This window comes from Diadema antillarum, unplaced genomic scaffold, assembly GCF_040938485.1.
Source record: "Diadema antillarum isolate AM-2024a unplaced genomic scaffold, OU_Dant_1.0 seq00000847_RagTag, whole genome shotgun sequence".
Lineage (NCBI taxonomy): Eukaryota > Metazoa > Echinodermata > Echinoidea > Diadematoida > Diadematidae > Diadema > Diadema antillarum.
Window position 1 is genome coordinate 902,287 of NW_027271721.1, and position 21,625 is coordinate 923,911.

A 21,625-nucleotide genomic window follows, 5' to 3' on the forward strand; every position below is an offset into this window, starting at 1 on the left:
CCAATTCCGAGACTCGTATCTTAAAGCATAGTTTAAGATTGATACCTCTTACTTGTAAGTGATGAACCTATGGCATTTAGGTGAATGCCAGTTGGGACCAGGATTTGACCGTAGGACAATCATTACCCCGTGCCATCATGAATTAAGTAGGTTGCTTGAAGATGCCCTATGTGAGAAAGAATAAAGCAATTAATTATTTGGTCAGTATGCATGACAACACCTCTGTCGTTTCAGGTATGGATGATCATTAAGTTAATTTCATCTTGGTATGAATCCTGAAGGTCAGATAGAATATCGCCTGTTTCCTATTCATCCTGACTTTTTTTTTTCTCATATACAGTTGAACCTCTATTATCCGGCCTCCCTTTATCCGGATCTCTCTATTACACGGACGCAATCTCGCCGTGATTTTTTTTTTTTTTTATAATTACGGGAGGAAAGGGGGATTCCCAACTCCTTGAGAACTCCTACACAAACACACATGAATTACATATTACTTCCAACATGATTAACATACGTTACATCAAATTTCCTTCCAAATTGCTTACCCTCAGACATTTTAACATCCCCAAACATCCCCAAATGTAACAATGAAAAGGTTGCAGTATACACATTACTACATGTGGTACTACAATGGGCTACATCAGTACATGTGTATGTATATGTACATGTATAAAGCATTGAGTCTCCCGTATCCGGCCAAATTCCTTATCCGGATGAGCCCCGGTCCCGACTTGTCCGGATACGAGAGGTTCAACTGTACATGTAAACCATTTTGCCCATTGTAGCACAGCATGACTGCGGTAAGCCAGTAATGCTGTGTGTGGAAAGGAAGAGTGGTGTGAACGAGAAAGGTGTTGTGTGTGTGTTTTGTGTATTATCAGAGTAAGATGTGAATGTAGCATCGAAGATGTGGAGGAGTAAGTTGTGAAATAGTCCAGTACATGTCCATACACAGCATGCTATTTCATGAAAACAAAGGTGGAGTTCAACACCTGATATCTTTGCCAAGAGAACACTTTTTTTTTTCTTTTTGCAGTTTTCTGCACTCAATAACAGAAGGAGAAAGGGGGAAGTATACCCCACATTATGCCAATGTTGATGTATCTTTTGCAAGTTACAGCTAAGTGCATGAGCACTTCAAGGGGTAGGCAATTTGAGTGGCAAGGCAGTTGAGGAGGCTGCGTGATAATATTTTAAGCCACTTTGATGCACTTATTTGATTATGTTTCCATTTATTCTCATCACCAGCATCACAGTTTAAAGGAGCAGAAAAGAAGTTAGAGGGACATGCTGGAAATTCATGTGGTAGTGTAATAGCGTCATCTGATTTCAAAAAATGGTCATATTTTATATGCCTGGTAGGCAGTAAAAGGGGATGACTAGTGTACACTTCAACCATTTTATTCAAACATGGCTAAATCCTAAAAGAATAAAGGATTACAAGTCTGTTAAGATTGTTTATATGCTTGGTTTATTAAAAGTCATTGCAAACACATACCATTGATGGCATTCCATGTGTAATAGATGATTAAGTAATCAGCTTCACAAACTTAATGAAAGATTTGCTACAATTTTCCATATATGATACTGTAGAAGTGAAAATATTTGCTTGAGTAATTTTTTCATGCTCTGCCAAATAAAATTAATTTGTGTGAATTTATTCCAAGGAATCAAGACATTATAGTGGTACATATAACCAGCACAAAGTACAATGTATATCTGTGCTTTTATTTTTGCAATAGTTTCTGGTCATGCAAAGTATGGAAAATTTTCACTTTTGTGGTATTCTGCTTGTCTAAATAGTGTTTGTTGATGCTCTAATGCTATCAACCAGGAATGGAATGAGAAAGTGGTGTTGTTGCAAAATCTAGTATGTTATTTACATACCAATCAAGAGTATCGTGTTACCCTGTCAGTTTGTTTAGTGTCCAATTCAAGTTAAAATGACAGTGTAACCAGACTAGGAAGAATCTGAGATAAGGCATCACATTCAAGGGTAATTGCTATTACATCTGATATGTTCCAATGTGAAATTTCTTATGCTGAGCTGTGCAACTTCTACTCCAAAAAAACCCCACAGACTCAGAAAAGTGCCCAGAACATGATCAATTTTGTGTGGGCCAGTGTTGTTTGGACACCTAGAGATTAAGAGCAATCTTCATTAGCATGCATCCAACACGATCAGTTAGAAGGAGTGTGATGTGGATAGCTCTCAGGCTCCCTCAAATATACCGGTTGGCAAGAGTTTTCCAGGAAAGTAGTAGGGCCACTACCTGCTGAAAGAATGCTTGAAAGGCTTGAAAGGGTAGAGAAGCTTAGATGACAAAATAGGGGGTGGGGTGGGGGTGGGAATGGGGGTGGGGTGGAAGGGAGGGAGGCAGTAAATGTGGGAGGAGGTAAGTGGGGGGAAGAGGTGCTGGAAAACTGTGAGATGCAGACTTTGAGATGTTTGTTCAAACAGCCTTTTAGAGAGGGGACATTTCCAGCAGGCTTGGGGCAATTTAGTAAATGGTGAATGCGATACATTTGAAGGATCACACATTTCTTTCTATTTGTAGTGGTAACCATATCAAAATAGGAGTCCCTCTCAAAGTAGGTGTACCTGTAACATTCAACACGGGTTGAAAAAATAATACGGGCATTGAGAATGTAGGTATGTAGAGCATCTTCACAGGCAATAGTCCAATACCTCATGATATGATGCACCTGAACAGAGTATAGAGAAAGATGTCTTAACATTTAGCTTTTACATTTATGGTAGATAATGCTATTCTGATTCTGAGGAAGCTAGTATTTTGTTCAGGATACTTTCGATGAGACATTTTATTGAATACTGTTAATTGTGTCAAAATCAAGGTACTTTCTACCATACCGGTATTTGCATTGTAAATGTTGTGTGTCTGTGTATGTGTGTGTGTGTACAAATTTTACATGAAACATATTTCATCATAGTCACTTGTCACCTTTTTGTGTGCACCACTTTGATAGTGACATCACATTAAGAAAAAAATTTTTGTTTAATTGTTCTTGCCAATAAAACTAGTGGTAATGAAAGTTTTTACAGCGACTACTTCCCATTGTTTCTTGCTGTGGTCTCTCCAATGAATATTTTATCACCTTTGAATGACATTGTGCCGACTTTATGTATAGAGATACACTCTGCACTCACTTTGTACACAGCCAGTAGATAACCACTACTGTGTACAATGTCAATGACCTGACAAGTGAATATCCAGCTAATTCAAGTGAGAGTGTTACGTAATCTAATTTCAGCAACCAGGCATCTTAGCTCCTTGATCCGGTAGCATTGTAATTCATCAGTCGGCGGGATTCACGGTAGTAGTGTTTCATCGAAGTATAGTAAGATGGTCACTTTTGCTGACAACAAAAACATGTCCTAAGAGAACGGTCAATCATTTATCCTAGTAAAGAGAAAGCAGTGGGAAGAAAATTTAAATGAGAGTGTTACGTAATTCAATTTTAGCGACCTGGCATCTTCTCTCCTGAACCGACAGCATTGCAAATCATCAGTCGACTGGGGGTTCGCCCTAGTAGTGTTTCAATTAAGTGAGATGGTCACTATTCCTGTTGTAAGAGAAATGGTCAATCATTTACGTCATGTCACTATCCTTGTAACAAGTTAAGAGATTGAAGGCTGAAGGGATTCCTAGCAGGGAATCGTGCAACTGTTGCAATAAATATTCATTTTCCAATGGCATGATGTGTAGGGACAACAATGCCAAAATGCCTGCTGAGAAATAACATGTATCTGATATAAAAGTTTCAGTTACAATTTACTAGTAATTTTCCATCATATATGAAAGAGAGTGTAGATGATCTTCATGTGCACTTTGGTGTAATGGACCTATCAACAAAACAACCTTCACTGAAGTGAAATGACCAAAAGTAAAAGGAACAAAAGAGGTTGTTGTTTTTATTTTGGCATTTCTTTTTAATGCTTTGACAGATATGTCTTTAAAATTTCTTGATAGAAGCTGATGGCAAATCAAATTTCAGTCAAAACTTATAATTACATGTTCAGTGTAAGTAAATTACTTGAGAAAACACAGGCAACATTTATCTGTGTGTGATCAAGAAGCATTCAAATTCATTTATTATGAAGTTTTATTGTCAAATGTTCAGTGGGTGTGTACGGTAATATATTGCCAAATATGGAGGACACAAGAATTCAAGGACATGCATTTAATGAAAAGATATACTAATGAATATAATGCGAAGTTTTATCATGATGACAATGATGATGGTAATAATGATAGTACTGATTGATAATGACACCGATATTTGTAAAGTGGTATAATTCTGGTCATGAGTTATGATGTGTTCTTAAATACAAATTTTCTTCATGTATTTTTTATCTCATGCTCAAGACATGATAGCAATCCCAGACTTCTCGGCTGGAGCCATGGAAAACTGGGGACTCATAACTTACCGAGAAGCCTCCGTGCTCTACAAACCCAACGTGACGTCGGCGGGACGAGAATCCTGGATCGTTGTCACCATCACCCACGAACTTGCTCACCAGGTATTTATTCCTCGGATGAGATGTGTTGAATAATGCTGGCAGGTGTATATATACACTGACCCCCACCTTCCTCTCTCTACATATATATCTATCTCTCTCTATATCTTTCTCTTCCTTCCCTTTCTGTCTCTCTCTTCCCCTCAGGCCTCCCTCTCTGCCCCTTCCCTTCTCCGTTTTTCCCTATCTATCTCTCTTTCTTCCCTCCCTCTCTGTTGTCTATTTCTGTCCTCCCCCTCCCTCCCTCCCCCATCCCCCATGTTCATATGCGTATCTACTCTTCTAGCAAACACTTTGATGATTTTGACACTCTTGTTTGATAAAAAGTGCCCAGTAGTTTTAGTTTATATGCACTGGTAGTAAGCTATCAAACTTATGCTTAAGCTGTAGCTCCTCTGTTCTCCTCCATTTCTGTCTGTGTCTATCAGTATTTAGAGTCAAATTGTGGGTTTATGACATTACTTCTGGACCGCTGTATTGTATGACTAGACAGTCTTGTCAGTGAATTGTATAAGACAAACTAGTCATGCATTTTCTTGTGTGATCAAAATGAGGAACCACGGAAAACAAAATCACACAAACGTACTAGCTGTCTGGTATCAAATAACTAATAAATGTTACACTGTGTTTATGAAGTCATGGCTTTGGTTACTATAATCATTGACATAAAGCTAGAGATGTGTTGTATTCATCCCATACATGATTGCTGATTAACCTTTGCTCTACAGTTTGCAACTGATTGACAAATTGCCCCACATTGACATAAATAAGCAATGAATTGATCAGTGTTTTTTTCTTTTGGTAGTAACCATGATAAAAGAAATCATGAGCGTACGTGACATCTCGATAGAAGAATTTCATGAATTTGAATAGTCTACAGTTTGTGTGTTGACAAGAAAAAACTTTGCAAAATAAGATAAGGCATTGGAGACTTATTCTTCTGTAATTTATGTTCTATTGTGGCTATTTTGGAAGTTGGGTTGAGTTTTGAAAGCAATAATGTCAATCATTTGTCCATGTTCTCGATGTGACTGTCATTATGATTAGTTTTGTTCTCATTATTTTCTTTCTCTGACTGCAGTGGTTTGGTAATCTGGTCACCATGGAGTGGTGGAATGATCTATGGCTAAATGAAGGCTTTGCAACATTTGTCGAGTACATCGGGGCTAATCATTTTCAGCCAGAATGGCATATGGTGAGAGCTTTCATCTTCTTTATGTGGTCATCTTCTTTTACGACAACTTAAGTGGACAACTTTTTGCAGAGTAAGATAAGGCAGCTTGTGGCTGTTGCTGACTAGCAATCTTGAAGATGAGTGTGTAACTGGCATTTGTATTGATATCATTGCACAGACTCTTTTCCCATTGACAAATCTTCAGTTCAAACAGGATAATTGCCTTATGCTGATTAACCTCCTAATTGTCTCATGATAGTTAGTGTGAGCACTAATTGCATTATTCTAATTACCCAGAGGTGTTAGGTGCTAAATGGAGAATAGAGATAGAGACTACGCTTTCTTATAAAAGGATGGTATAGTTGTGGTTGTGATGGGGATTCAGCTTTAACGTTTTGCAAGATAATTAGAAACCACTTATGACATATTAAAGAGCATACAATTCTAAAAGGAATTCAAAGTTTAGTTGACGAAAATCAGTTTTGAAATGGCTGTAATATCCAAAACAGTTAAAGGAAGCAATCCTAATAAAAGGTGGATCCCACCTTTTAATAAGCAAAATCTCTATCTGTTAAGCTCTTTGTAGTGTCCTTGCTTTATATCTATTGCTTTGCCAAATTTTAAAAAGCTACTCCTCCCAACCTAACTGCAAAGCTTATGAAGACTCCCTTGATAATATCATTGACAATATCCCATTCTTGATTGGTTAACATTCATGATTTCTTTCCTCGTTGTAATAATATGTAAAGGGACTTGAAACTTTAACAAGATGATCCCAGAAGCAGCTCTTTCGGAACTAAACTGGGATGGGATGTGCTGTGACAGTATACAAATGACGCACAGGTCTGAGAGCGTCAGTCGGAATTGTGTGCATAAGGTAACTATGGAATGCTTAACACACGAGGCGAAGCCGAGTGGGTTTAGGCTAAATTCCATAGTTACCGCATGCACACTATATTCCGACTGACGCACGAAAAGACATGTGCGTCATCTGTTTTATAGAATGGGTGATTTTCTTGCCAAAAACCCATTTTTCTATCGTGTTACCCGATGACAAATTTACTGGATGCATTTCCTTTTGGCTTGCCATAGATGAGAGCCCGAAAATCATGCATCAGTTTTTACTGGACGCATGGTTTCTCTTCAGAACCATGCATCAGTAAAAACTGATGCATGGTTGTTTTAGCCAATAGGCGTCTCATACTGAGTGCGCGAATGCTTGCTTTATGCAAGAACCTTTGTTACAAGTGCGCGTACTCTTGCTACAAGTGCGCGATAACATGTTTACCACTGTGACTCAGCGTGCGGCCAGTATAAATAAACACATAGCTCTCGACCAATTAGATCGCAGGATTCTCGCTACCCATTCTATAATAGGTAATGGTGCAGTCAGTATGGCAACATTTTCGCGTGTTGATAAAATTCGCAGTCCAACAGTGTATCGCAAAATTTGTGAAAATAAAACCCTCACGAAAATAAGAACTTATACAGTATCATAAATATTAATATTTCCATTGTCGTTCGTAACTCATGCACCCAGATATTGTCTGATGAATCAGTTGTGTTCTTAATCTTTATCCTCCTTATGTATAGATGGACATGTTTATACTGGATTCCACCCACGCAGCAATGGGAGAGGACCAGCTTGCCAACTCACACCCCATCTCAGTCCCTGTGAACAACCCAGATGAGATCAGTGAAATCTTTGATGCCATTTCTTACAGTAAGGTGAGTCAAGGAATACACATACCGGTCTCATGACTCTCTTGTCATTGGTGGAGTCAATGTAAACTTCTTTTTCATCAGTCATCTGTTGGTAGTCCCCCCCCCCCTTCTTTCTTCTTATTTTGTTTTTGTTTTTTGTTTGTTTGTTTGTTTGTTTGTTGTTTGAAAATGTTTCAGTAAGTAGACTTTTATTCATTCTGCCAGTTACTTGAGTTTATGAAGTTAAGAGAGAAAACTAGCAGTTTAATATTTGAAACAGATTGAAGATAGATGGAGAGATGTGCCTGATAGGGTACAGTACTTTCACCTGCAACATATATTTCAGTTTCTAAATTAGTTTCAGCTGCTGACTTGAAGGGGCAATTCATTATATAATGCATTGATCTTTGTATGTTGTACAATGTACTTGTTTAGAAACAAGAACGTTAAAAAAAAAAATCACATAATTTCATAGTAATAAACCAAATAAAGAGTAATTTGTCTTCATCATTGGGGAAGCTATTTTGTTGTTGTTGTTGTTGTTGTTGTTGTTTGGAGAGAAAAGAGTTGAATTCCCAATGATACAGTCATGATATAGATGCATAACATTGAATGTTACAAGAATAGCAACTAAACAATATCTCTACATGGATAGGTGCCTCTACTTAGTTATGCCAGTCACCGTGTAGCAGACTTCCAGACAGGTCCTGATTTTCAATTGATCACCAGAGTCAATTTGCAGCCAAAATGGTCATGTCTGTAAGACATTTATGGTTATATGATTCTCTGGTGATAGAAAGGCTGCAAGAGGGATTGTGTCGTCATATCCCACCTCCCTGGTAATATACAGCAATTTAACGGCATGTGGCATACTTCTGAGTGGATATAGATGACTTCTAGTTGTAAACGAACGGCATGCTACATGGGATGCATGACATCACCAGTGATAGATAATATACTCTAAAAGTGGAAATTTGTGTGATGTAGAAATTTTCATACATTTTGTGCGACCAGAAATGAGCACAAAAATAAAAGTACTTGCATATTCCTGCTTGCTATTTCTAACAGTATTTACTGTTTTGATTCTGCGGGATTAAAAACTTGAAATTCATCTTATCGGGCAGAGCACCAAAAAAAATATATATATAAAATAAGAAATTACTCAGGCAAAAATGTCCACTTTCACAGTAGTAGTAGATGACAGTGTGTACAAAACCCTCTACAGTCTTGCATAACACACAATACAGCACAGACAAGGATTAGAAGCACAGGAGAAATGACATAGTAGACACTGACAGACCAATTTGTGTCTCTGACCAAGTTTTTGACACGTTGCCTCGTCTGGAGTTCAGGGAGCCACCATTCTGAAGATGCTGCAGAGCTTCCTGATGAAAGGATCCCAGGACATCATGATGCAGGGCATCCAGGCCTACCTCAAGAAATACAAGTTCAGCAACGCCAAGACCGCGGACCTCTGGGCCTCCATCTCAGAGGTGACTGCACTTTTGTCAGCTTTTTTTTAAATTGACGTTGGTCGAAGAGAGCGGGGTGCCTTTCTGAGAGATGGATTCCGTTCTAAATTAGTGGCAAAATGAGAATGAAATTGGGACATGCCAGGTAGTAAAGAGTTTGAAGGAAATCACTTTCCTCTCATGGTAGATCCATCTGCTAGAGTCTAACAAGATATTGATGACACTTTTTTTTTCTTCCTACGGAAATATGTATCGGAAATGGATGTGAGGTGCACCATCACAACATTTCGATGTGGACAGGTTTTAGATGTGTTTTAAGGAAACATGACAATTTCACGCACTGTTCAGGCATAGTCTCTCTCATAAACTGTGTTTATATGAAGTATACAATGATGTGATAAATTTTCAGAGACCCAAAATATCCCTAGGTATAATTGAATGTTATAATGAGAAATATTCTATTGAATAGTTGCCTTTTTTTTCAGAAGCTCTAAATGTGTTTGTGTTGGATGGGAGTGGGTGGGTGTTAGAGGTTGGATAGGGGTTTGAGGAGAATAATTCAAACTTATTATTTCAAATTTCTTTTCCAGCAAATATTTATGAGTAATGTTATGTTAGTACTTTTATGTGTGACCCTTTATTCTGACATCAGATATCATTGTTTTCCTTTTTCATGACATTCATTTATTTGCACATGGTAGCTACCACTCCAAACCAGAAATATCTCCCAACTTTATTTTCACCAAATAGTAGCACTTGCACAAGTGAGCAAAAGACACTAAACAATGTCAAAAAACAAAATCCTGACTATTTCAACAAATTACAACGATCCACCAAACACACTCAATTGTGAATTTTTTCTAACAAAGTAGGGTGGTCCACCAAACATAGTCAAATTCATTGTCAAAACTGAATGCTGCCCTCTATGTCACAATTCTCTACTGGTTATTGCCATCATGCCACAGACAGTGATTTCCATTCAATGTGGATCATGAATTCCCCTCCTCTTCCATGCTAGGTGGCGAGCAGGGCGCAGAGCGGCAAAGGCGTGGATGTGGCAGAAATGATGGACACGTGGACACTCCAGATGGGCTTCCCCATCATCAACATGACACATAGGGGGTCAAAGGTCACCGTCACCCAGCAGCGGTTTCTGATCTACCCCAGAGGCGAGCCGTCTCCGGAGTTTAATTCAACCTATGGGTGAGCTCCCACCTGTGACTCCATGCATAGTGGGTGCATTTTTACCTCTGTCAAGGCTGGAGTTTATGTTTTCATTTGTGTTGGTTTGTCTGTTTGCAAAATAACTCAAAAAGTTGAGAATGCATTTGAATGAAACTTGCAGGAAAAGTTGATAATGACACGAGGAACAGATGATTGACTTTTGGTAGTGATCCGAGAAATTTTTGAGGGATTTTTTTAATCGTATTGCAGACAGGGTCAATGAACTTAGTGGAAGAGTTCAAGCTGCGTGTATTTGAGGTTTGAGGTTCTAAGCATGTGTGCTGCTCAGGCGAGATGTAGATGGAAGCTGATGACATATACAAAAGGCTTTATATCGGGAATTTGGTCGATTTTCTGCATGCGTGTGTGGGTGGAAATGAGCTGGTTGAAGAAGGTCTGTGCTCTTCGAGTGCTTTTCTAGTCAGTGTTGCTTTAACTCCAGACCTGATTGAATACAGAACAAGGAGTGATGATGATGATGATGATAGTAATATAGTTCTAATGTCCATAGGTGGGTAGGATATTTGCCATTTTAGTTGACACCTTTCCTGTAATTGTAATGAGAATAAGGGACTAACCTAAAAACCCCAGTGGAGTGTGTTTCAATTACCCGAGGTATCAGTTACTGAAGAAATAAAGATTTATATGTGTAGATTCAGTATAGCCGTGTCTCGGTACTCATTGTTGGATGCAATGTATGGAAATAAGCACAATGCAATATTATTCTCCTCTAAGTAAGTGATCCTCACTCCAGAAGAATACCAGTAAAATATCTACTTTTGAGTTGATATCCATCATTTCCACCATCTTCATGTCTTCTAACCAGCGTTATCCAGAAACCAAGAGAACCAATAAAATCTGGGAAGGTTTCCGTAGCGGTAGAACAGTTAGTAGTAAAAGGCTTAACGGTGCACCATATATTTTTTCTTGGGTATGCATGTGGCCCTGAAAAGGACCTAACAACTCCCAACATTAAGGTAAGCATGTTCTTACCCTTTTCTCTTGAAAATGGTAAGAATATGCTTACTGAAACATCAAGAGAACCAAGTTGAGGTTTAAAAAAATGAGCTGGATTTGAACACGAACACATTCCGCTTCTACCTGTAGCGTATGCTGCTAAATTATTATCCTGTCTGTTCCTCATGACATCACTTGCATTTTCTCTTTCAGATATAAGTGGATTGTTCCTTTAACCTACTTCACAGCTTCCAATGTCTCCAATGTACGGACAGAGATTCTCCATACAGACCAGGGTATGATTCAATTAAAGCTAAGATTATGTTTAATGCCATGAATGATGAATATGATGGACCTAGCCACTGTAAAGTATTTTCTTGATCACTGTATGAAAATACAATCACAAACAGAGTGAAGTTACAATAACTGTAATGACTTGTCTCCAAAAACTTTGTTGCAAGATGAAAAGCTGATCAAGTTATGTCAGTCTCGGCAGGGCTCGACACTAACTTTTTGTCTGGTGACACTTTTGGGCCACTGAAATCTTTAAATGTGAAATTTTGGTGACCTGAAAAAGATATGTAGCGGCCCAAAATGAGAGCAAAGTAACAATCCATTTGAAACCTTAGTTGCCCAATCGGGTCACCATAAGATAGATTTGGTGGCCCGACACAAATATTTAGTGGCCCCTTGCCAAGGGACCACCACTAATGTTGAGCCCTGGTTATGGAGAGGTTAAGGAAAATATTATCATTACATTTGAATTGATTAGAGATGTCACCATTGTCCTCTTTATTTCTGTTCAATGCAGCTTCGACTGTCTTAAACATTGGTGATGAGAAGTGGTTCAAGGCCAACTCGGAACAGTCGGGCATGTACCGTGTCAATTACGATGATGCTTCATGGAGGACTCTCATCAGTGTGCTGCTGGAACATCGTGAGGATATCCCCAAACCGGCCGACCGGGCCAGTCTCATCGATGATGCATTCCATTTGGCGTGGTGTGTACATCCCCCCCCCCCCACTAACACACACCTTAACCATGCCTCCTCGTGGGCATACAATCTCTCCTCATCCCTCCCATGCTCCTCCTCCTCCTCCACTCCTCCTCCTTCCTAAACTAGACCCTCCAAAATCTCCATCATCATTGCATGTCACAGGCCTTCCCTCATCCTTGCCCTGCACCCTGGGAATCATCTCTATTCCTCATCTCTGACTCAGACATGTTCAGGGGCAGATCCAGGAATTCCAAAAAGAGGGGGCACCAAAAATATTTCTGGTGCCACTTCTGGGATTCATCGGCTGACAAAAATGAAAAAACAAACAAACAATAAAAGGCAATTTCTGCTGCCACTACAATCACCTGGCAATGACGATTTCTTCAAAAATTAAAGGGGGGCACCCCTTTTATTTTTTTTCTTTTCATTTCTTTTGTTAAATTTCATCCCAGATCCCTCACCCTTTCCCTGGTCATAGCTTTAGTCCCCTTCTCTGTCCTTAAACTGATCCTTCTCCCCATCAGTTAGCCACATCTGCCCCTCACCGTCTAAAACCCAAAGTTCCTACACCATTTCCTCCCATCCCTTACCAAATGTCATCCCCTCCTCTACTCTAAGCCACACCCCTCCATAAGTCCCTGTCCTAATAATGTCCCAACAATATTCACAGCTCAGACACACTTTATATTTGAGCTGTTAAAAAGAGTAGGATATATATATGACACCTTTCTTTTTAACTTAATTATGATTTCACAAGAATTGCAAACAACAACAGGGAGAGGCTGGATGTTTCTTGCAGTCAGTGTGAGATTATCATTGATATTGTAGTATTTTTCTAATAGAAATATCCATCTACACAGCAATAATATCACTACACCTCTTCTATACAACCTCTTCTATACAACCTACCTTTATCCCGATCTCTCTATTATGCGGAGGCGATCTCCTCGTCGATTTTTTTGTTTTTCAATGTAAAAATTATGGGGAAAAGGGGGATTCCAAACTCAGACAAAATTCCTGCACAAACTCACATGAATTACTTATCTTTCCCAACATAATTAAGATACATTCACATCCAATTTCATCTAAATAACATGCATTCAGACATTCACTACCCTCAAATCACAGCAAGAACATGGCCAGAAAGCTTTTCATTAAATCAGGGCACGGTACATGTGACCATTCATTGAGCAAATTATCAGAAAATTGTGAATGCAGACCAGCTGACAAGGATGTGACATGTTAACACAAAATCGATTCATTACCACTGGGTACACAGCTGCAAATATTAAACATTGAGTCTCCTGTGCTTCTGAGTTTATACTGAAGTCCATGTGAAAGTATCAGTTTTAGATTTTGGGTGATATCCTTATGTATCTTGACCATGTCAATTTGTTTGTTTGTTTGTTTCTGTATTGTTTGCTTGTTTGTTCTCTCAGTTCATATCTGTTTCTATACATTATTAGGTACATTGTATGCACAGTCTTACAAGCCATTTAAAGGCTTTCTCATGTGCATTCCATTTTTCATCATTACAGTTGTGTACTTTGTGCTGATTTGTATAGCATATGAATGTAACAATACCTTGTGTTAACGTTGTTTTGATTTGTATGTCATGTGTTTTTTATCCTTGTGGAATGATGGAAATAAATGAAAAATGAAATGAGATGTATCCTGCCAAATCCCTTATCGCGATGAGCACAGGGCCCGACATGTCCTGATAGGAGAGTTCGGACTTTATTATTCTGTGAGTCATTATCTTTGCAGTGACAGCTAAAACTGCGTGTGTTAGAAATCAGATTATTTCATTTTACAAGGTATACTCTGTGAAATTGAGATGCTCAGATTTGCAAAGCCATGCCATGTTCGTATAAGATTGTCTCAGCAGAAGGGCTTTAAGTCCAGGAATTTCTAGTTTAGTGACAGAGAAAAAAAAGACAAATCAGACTAAAGCCTGTTTATTGTAATACAATGTGCATTACGTGTAGACTGATGATTGCCTGGTTTATTCCCCCTGAAGGGCAGGGTATGTTGACTACTCTGTACCACTGGACTTGATGGGGTATATGGAACATGAGGTGGAGTATGTTCCCCTCGTCACAGCCCTGGGTAACCTCGGTATGATCGGAGATGTGCTGTACGGAAGAGAGGGTTATTCTTACTTCAAGGTGCGTACACGATTAAATAGCTTCTTATCCTCATCTTCAATGTGTCGTCCCACACAATGTGACCCATCGCCCCTAGCATCTGATTTTGTTACTTTTGAATTGTCAAGATTCTACACATTCCAGTGGTATCTAAGTTGTCCCATTTTATTATCAAAAGCCTCCAGCACACATGGTGAGAAAGGTGGCTTCTAAGTTAAAATACTGTAGTTTTGCCTTGAAGTTTAGATTCAGTCAAGCAGGCAGGAAAGATTTTGACATTCAAACATATAGAGTATATTTGAAATTTTTTTTAAAAAAGTAATAATTTATACTGTATTGAAACAGAATAGTTCCGCATTCAAAACATTTGTAAATTCAGTGGTTGGAGAAGAGGTAGTTGAGCTTGTAACACTGAAAAAGCTGGAGGATGGAATTTCTTTGATACTCTGTGATTTTTTTTTTTCCTGGTGTTATCTCTCCTAGGACTATGTCATCCAGCTCTTCGATGGAATTATTCAGAGGCTAGGTCGGGAGGATACAGGATCACATCTGAACAGGTACAGAGCAGTGTTGCTTGACTCTCTTTAAAACAAAAAAGAAAATTAGACTTATGCAATGTGGTCAAGAGGCTGTGAAAATTTGTTTCTCTGCTTTTGATGGGAGAGATATTGTGCCAATTGAAGACTTTGTTCGCAAAAACCGATAAGTCCATTTTTGAAGATTTTGAAGTACGGTCTCTGTCATAAAGTTCAAAATGATACCTTTTAAATGATATATTGTTCACTACATATAAAGTTACATTTTTGAAGTTATGGTCAAAGAAGCAAAAATTTTCTTATTATTCTCTATATTTTTCTTGACCTTTAATCGCAAATATCTCCATTTGGCAAATATGGACTTATCGGTTTTTGCGAACAAACTCTTCAATTGTACATTGTTTTTTGCATTGGTATTATAATTAGTCTGCCCATCATGAGCGTGTGATCTTTGAATTGATGACTTGGAAGATGGCCAAGAAAAGGTGTCTGTTGGAGGAATTGCAGTCGTGTGGCTGGGAGTTTTCACCTCCGGCTCAAGCAAGCGTAGTTTTAAGTGTGGAGACGCAAACAATCATCTTCACCGCCACATTGAACATACAAGAAGTGGATATTAAGGGATATGATGCCTTGCAGCCAGTTAGGGTGTGGTCATGTGGGAGTGGGGGGTGGTGCATGTGAAATGCATTGACAAAAACAAAAACAAAATAAAAAGGTAATGTAGCCAGTGACTTTGGGAGTGTCATTGTGAAGAAGCAATGAAACCAATGAAAACTGATTCAGTTCCCATATTGCATCTATAAAGAGATTGTGCATCATGTGTTCATAGTATCCATCGATTATCACGTGGTACTGTAAGAGTGGATATTTTCGCTCAACTAATTTTTCACGCTTGGCAGTTTTGCATTTTTTTATTCTGCGTAATCAAGACATCAACTACTGGAACATATGGCAAGCAAAAAATATTCGCGTGCTTTTATTTTCGCACTAGTTTCTGGTTGCGCAAAATGCAAGAAAATTTCCATGTTTACAGTATACAGATCTATGTTAAGAATTACCAGATAAGATGAAACATGATATTGATGCTATGTAAATACAGTAACACTGCCCTCTTGAAATGCTTTCCGGTGGTTTGGATGTATTGATTGGATTGTCATGTTATACATACATGTATGGTATCATAATAGGAAACTACAATACAGTCACAAACCTCTATATGTCTTGCATAAATGATGTTTAATACCGGTATATGGTTGTTTGTTTGTTTGTTAGTTTTTTTCAGTTTCACATACTCCTGACTTTCTTTCCACTTTTGGACTGACCCAGATTGCTCCGTCTAAGACTTCTAAGATACCTCAGTGAACTGGGGCATCAGGATACGCTGGAGTGGGCCAGTGGTAAATACAAGGACTGGATGTCAACCGGCAAGTTGTGAGTCTCTCATAACCCTTTGTGGGATTAGGGCAGTTACCCCCTGGGCAATTACCCCGAACCCTTCCCTTGACCCTAACCCTAATCCTAATCCTGAACCTAATCCTAACCTAATCCTAACCCTAACCCAAACTCTATACCCTAAACCTAAACCTAACCCTAACCCTAATCTTTACTCTAACCTTATCACTAACCAGCATTTAGCCAGGGGGTAATTGCCCTTGGGGGGTAATTGCCCCGATGTGCCCCTTATATCTGTCATGGAACCAATTTAATATTTGATATATTTGCTAAAGTGAATTGAGGTATTTGCATTAGTCCCTCTTCCCTTATTTTCTGTGAAAAAAAACAACTTGTTTCACTGTCTACACAAAGAAAATGAAAATGCCATCTTTGTCATGCAGCAACTAGAAGAGTTTAAAAATACTAAAATAAAGCTCAGAACATTTTTAGACATATGTTTCATTGCATGCAAGGCAGGGGTAGTCAGTCCGTCCACAATACAAGTGTAAGCTGCAAATTGGCTCTGCTCCCCCATGTCCTCCACACAGGGATGTTGGGGTCAACCTCCGGAGCACCGTGCGATGCGGAGGTCTCCAATATGGCCACGAAGATGAGTGGAATTTTGCCTGGAACAAGTACCTGACCACCGACGCTCCCACAGAAAAGGCCTCTCTCCTTTACGACCTGGCCTGCACAAATGACCAAGTGCTCCTCAACAGGTCAGTGATTCCACCTTTGATGACCGATATTGCTCTTGGTCCATACTTGGCTGCAGAGAGCAGCTGACCAGTGACCGTCTCATTTTGGCTGTGCTCACTGGCCTTCAAGTCTTAGTCCTCTTCTCTTGATGTTTCAGTGTAGTTTAGATCATTCCACTCTTTGTAGGATCTCTGCAGTGACCTACAAACATATCGTCAGGTAAATTTGAGTGGAAATGATCAAATTTGTGTTTAACAGCATGTTCTGTTAGGTTTCTTAAGAGCTTTCTCACCAAGTTTCAGACAAGAAATTAAAGACAAGTTCTTTTGGTTTGGTTTGGTTTGGTTTGGTTTTATTTCTGCCTTTTCCAAATCACACATAACAAAAGAATACATATATTTAGAAATTAACATTACACGACGTATAAGCCAACATACTGTCTTACAAATTAATTCAAAGTACATATATACATACACTATGAACATGACAGTATTCGATGTATGAGACGTATAGCGTAATATCCCTCACAAAAAATGTTCTGAAGGGAATCGTGGAATTAACAGTTGTAAATTATGTAAATAATGATTGATTATTCATTCAGAATATGTCATGTCGTTACACTAAACGAATTTCAGAAAAAAGAAATAAAGGGGGGATTTGAATGAATTGATTTTAAAATTGAGCATTTTTAGCTATTACAATTACAGAAAAGCAGGAGACCGCAATCATAAGCAGCAGCTTGACATGGATCAAGGCCTCGGGGTAAAATTCGTAACTTAAATTTGATTTACATAACTGTATAATGGATGTGTCTCCAAAATAGAATCAACAATTTTGCCCATGTGCATCGTGAAAAAATTTGAAAAAGTCGCCATCGATTATAATATTTGCTGGAAAAATGTATTTGTATTTACATGACTGAATGATTTTGCATGCCATGAATGAAACCCTAGGAATGTTCTAAATTGCAGGGCTCTTTGTTGAAGTTTTCATAGGGATTGTCAAATCATGTTTCATGTGGCATTGATGCTGTCAAAGCTCCAAGGCATTGCCCACTGCTCTCCACCAGGTAGAGTATGAAGATGTCGTACGAGATGTCTTAAGATGCCTCATATTCTTCTCATCAACTTGCATCATCCAGGTACCTCCACTGGGCTCTGGACAGCGACAAGATTCGGCAGCAGGATTCGGACATGGTCATCGGCAGTGTGGCACGCAATAGGGCCGGCTCGTACATGGCCTTCAGCTTTGTGGTGGAGAACTGGGAGATCATCAAGGAAAAGTAGGTGCCAGTACAGTGGACTCCCGTTATAACAAAGTCCTCGGGACCGGCAGTTTTCTTTCGTTATATCGAAATTTTGTTATAACCAAACCAATTAGACCGTGAAAGAATGGATGATGTTGTGGCCTATAATTTTCCCTCGTTGTAAGCGGAATTTCGTTATAACCATGTTCGTTATAATGGGAATGCACTGTACCAGTCTTCCACTTGTAATGCTACCCTGGGAAAGTAGGATGAAATTGCACTCTTCCACCTTTTGCTGTTGAAGGGGTGGTGGAGCCCAAGAATACATGTGGATCGCTATTTTAGTAGAACACATCAGTGAAAGTTTGAGGAAAAATGGACAATCAGTTCAGAAGTTTTGAATTTCTAAAGTTTTGGTGCTGCCATTACTGGATGAAAAGTCTACTTTGGTGCATGATGTCATATATAGAAACAATATAAAGAAAATAAAACTAAAATTCCACAAAATTTCATTTGTTTTAAAATGAAAAGTACACACTTCCTCAACTTGGTATGTTTACTGACAAATGGTAAGGGTAATATTATTCTCTCTGCTTTCTGAGAGAGGCCAGTCAAGCGCTCTGTGGTCATTGTGCTAGAAAAGTGAAAATGCGTTGATTTTTCTTTATATATTCTTTGTAATACTTTCCATATGCGACATCATGAACTGTAGTAGTCTTCTCATCCAGCAAAGGCAGCACCACCTGGTTCATGGAGGCACAGGGTTCAAAGAAATGTAGTTGTACTGGAAGGTACCATCAGCAGTGCCATATCAGTTTGCATGTGAAATGTGTATCAGCATATACCTGAAATCCCAACATTATACTTCAGAGTGGCTAATGATGTATCATTCAATTTTTTATTTTTTTCCCTGCATAGTATGAGTTGCAGTCATCACTATTGACCCATCAAGCGCTGGGGGGAATTTTACTGCAGAAATCATCATCTTATTAAATTGGCAACTCTGAATTTCACTGCATATCTGATATCAAAGAAAGATTAGATGGTACCAGTCAAATTTACGAGATCTGCACAATATAAAAAAGAAACATTATTTATATTATTTATAAGTCTAGCAGTTAAGAAGCTTTGTGAAAATTCTGCAACAGCAACAAGTATAATATTAACAGCAAAGGACTTGCATGATATACTGATATTCTTTCTTGAAATGAAATGAAATGAAATGAAAGAATTTATTTCCTCTTTTATATGAACCGCTCACAGTTGTCAAAAATCATGATCAACAATTTGGCACCAAACTACAGAAATATGACTTTTTGGACTTGATGGTTTAATGTTTCTTGTCTATGTTTGTCCTCGCCGCCCAGGATTGGTGATCAGCCTTTCGTCATGACAAACCTCATCACAGGGACTACGAGTTGGATCTCATCTCAGTTTGAATACCAGATTGTGAGTCACTGTTCTCACCCTGCTCATTTCCTAATAAGTGAAGGCTTCTTACCAAATATGGTAACTTTAGGAAATCCACCCTCCCACACCAAAAACAAGGCCAAAACAAAACAACCACAACATTCCTCCAATTGGCAAAAGAGCTCAAAGAAGTCATCCTTGAGCACTTCCATGAATAGCATGCCGTGACCAAGATTACTGGAAGATCTATGTTGTTCCCCCCACCACAAACTGAAATAACTGTTTTTATGTTGTGTTGGTCTCTTGTCAAATTGTTATATAAGTTGTAGTTTTCCTGTATTGTTCCAATGTTCTATGTATAGTTCTTGTTTTCTTTGTAAATGCTTTTTATCAGGATGTGGAAATAAACGAAATGAAATGAAAGGAAATCTAGATGTTAATCAAGTCACTGCTTGATTCCTGTATGTAAACAAATGAAAAATATACAGTGGACTGTCACTCCCATGATTACAAAGTTCTCGGGACCAGCACTTTTCTTTCCTCATATATTGAAATTTCGTTATTACCGAACAAATAAACAATAAAAAATATAGCGCCGAGAATGTTGCAGCCAGAACGTTACTTCGTTGTAACTGGAATTTCGTTATAACCATGTTCGTTATCACGGGAGTGCACTGTATTTATGTTCTTAATTCTCCCCTTACCTCACCATGTTTGCGGTAGCATTGTTAGTAGCTGTTAGAGGCTGCAAGTGTGTAATTTTATTTGAATATTTGATGATTTTGGGGATCAGCATGTACCATTATGGGTAAATTCAATACAGTGTTTTAAAAAAACAGTATTACTGTTGAAGTATTATTGGGACAAGCAAAGAAGCCAACACCCTTATTGAAAGGACTCTGTTTTGTATCACTTTTAAAACATTGAATTTGTAGTATGAGTATAAAGGTAATAAAGCAATACATGTGCCCAAATCACCTCCCTAAGATCTTTGGCGAACATCATTTTTTAGAGCCTCAACAAACTGCATAAAGTTTGACAAGACATTTTGATACTACTATTGGCTTCCTTTTTGTCATCACATATTGCTCGAAATATATCATGCTTTTAGTCGCTGAAGCTCAAGAAATACCCTAGCATGCCATGTATATAAACCCCTTGTATAGTTCATTCGCAAGTATGAGTACCAGAGCAATCAGAAGTAATTACATTGTCACCATTCGTTTGCTGTTCATACCATGACTAGGTGAAGCAGTTCTTTGACCAGCACAAGGACGATGCCAAGCAAGGGACACGGGCCCTGAGACAAGCTCTGCAGGACATCCAGATGAGGATCGCCTGGTTGGAGACCAATGAGGAGAAGGTTACCCAGTTGCTCAAGGCAGCCACAGCAGCCTCCTCCTCCTCGTAGTGATTTGTTGCTATGGTTACCAATCACATTTCCCTCCAGTTGCTTTATAAACCTGCAGGATATTGCCGTATCATGACATTCCGTTATCAAAAGGTGGATGACATCCAGTTGTGTGGTGGTCAGCCGGTGTTTAGCAGAAATCATAGGTCAGAAGGGAGTGACTTCGTTTAGAGCCAGAGAAAGCAAGATCCTGTCATGTTGGAGAACTAGGGGATGGTGATTACTAGAACTGTATTGAGAATGCAAAGTAGGTTAACAGAAGCATTGGAAAAGGTTCAGGCTCGTAGATGTGGCCTTTTGCTCCACCATGACTGAAAAGCTTTGTACAGGTGTATGACTGGGAGAGGAGTGCGTTGATGTAGTCATTAAATACCTCCTTCAGATGGCACTTTAACTCATTGAGCTGAGAATTACCAGGAACGCAGTGTCAGAGTCACTTCACAGCTTATACCTTTTAGTAATCATCTTTTTTCTTCTTTTTTTTTTTTAAACTCTTACCTTCAATAAAATGGGTTAAAATAGTTCAGAAATGGCTAAAAAGAACACAACTTTTTAATGTAGACATGTAAATAATTACTAGTATTTCTGAGTCGTGACCTTCAACGACCGACAGAGAGCAGATGCTTTGTATTCCCTTCAAAACATTCCTGTCATAGTCCATTCTTCTTTT

At 38.7% G+C, this 21,625-nt stretch overlaps 1 protein-coding gene across 1 annotated transcript in view; it reads left to right on the top strand.

Annotated features, from left to right (window-relative positions):
- Window positions 1-21,368, top strand: part of LOC139740308 (endoplasmic reticulum aminopeptidase 1-like) — a 61,539-nt gene extending 40,171 nt beyond the window's left edge. The window contains exons 4-17 of the mRNA XM_071650894.1: window positions 4,392-4,546; window positions 5,625-5,738; window positions 7,311-7,445; window positions 8,774-8,914; window positions 9,912-10,096; window positions 11,288-11,370; window positions 11,886-12,075; window positions 14,093-14,240; window positions 14,703-14,776; window positions 16,082-16,186; window positions 16,738-16,908; window positions 18,030-18,170; window positions 19,502-19,583; window positions 20,791-21,368. Of these exons, the coding sequence (XP_071506995.1) occupies window positions 4,392-4,546; window positions 5,625-5,738; window positions 7,311-7,445; window positions 8,774-8,914; window positions 9,912-10,096; window positions 11,288-11,370; window positions 11,886-12,075; window positions 14,093-14,240; window positions 14,703-14,776; window positions 16,082-16,186; window positions 16,738-16,908; window positions 18,030-18,170; window positions 19,502-19,583; window positions 20,791-20,955 (1,889 nt within the window). The 3' untranslated portion in view covers window positions 20,956-21,368. The remainder of the gene's footprint in view (window positions 1-4,391; window positions 4,547-5,624; window positions 5,739-7,310; window positions 7,446-8,773; window positions 8,915-9,911; window positions 10,097-11,287; window positions 11,371-11,885; window positions 12,076-14,092; window positions 14,241-14,702; window positions 14,777-16,081; window positions 16,187-16,737; window positions 16,909-18,029; window positions 18,171-19,501; window positions 19,584-20,790) is intronic.
- Window positions 21,369-21,625: the final 257 nt, after the last annotated feature.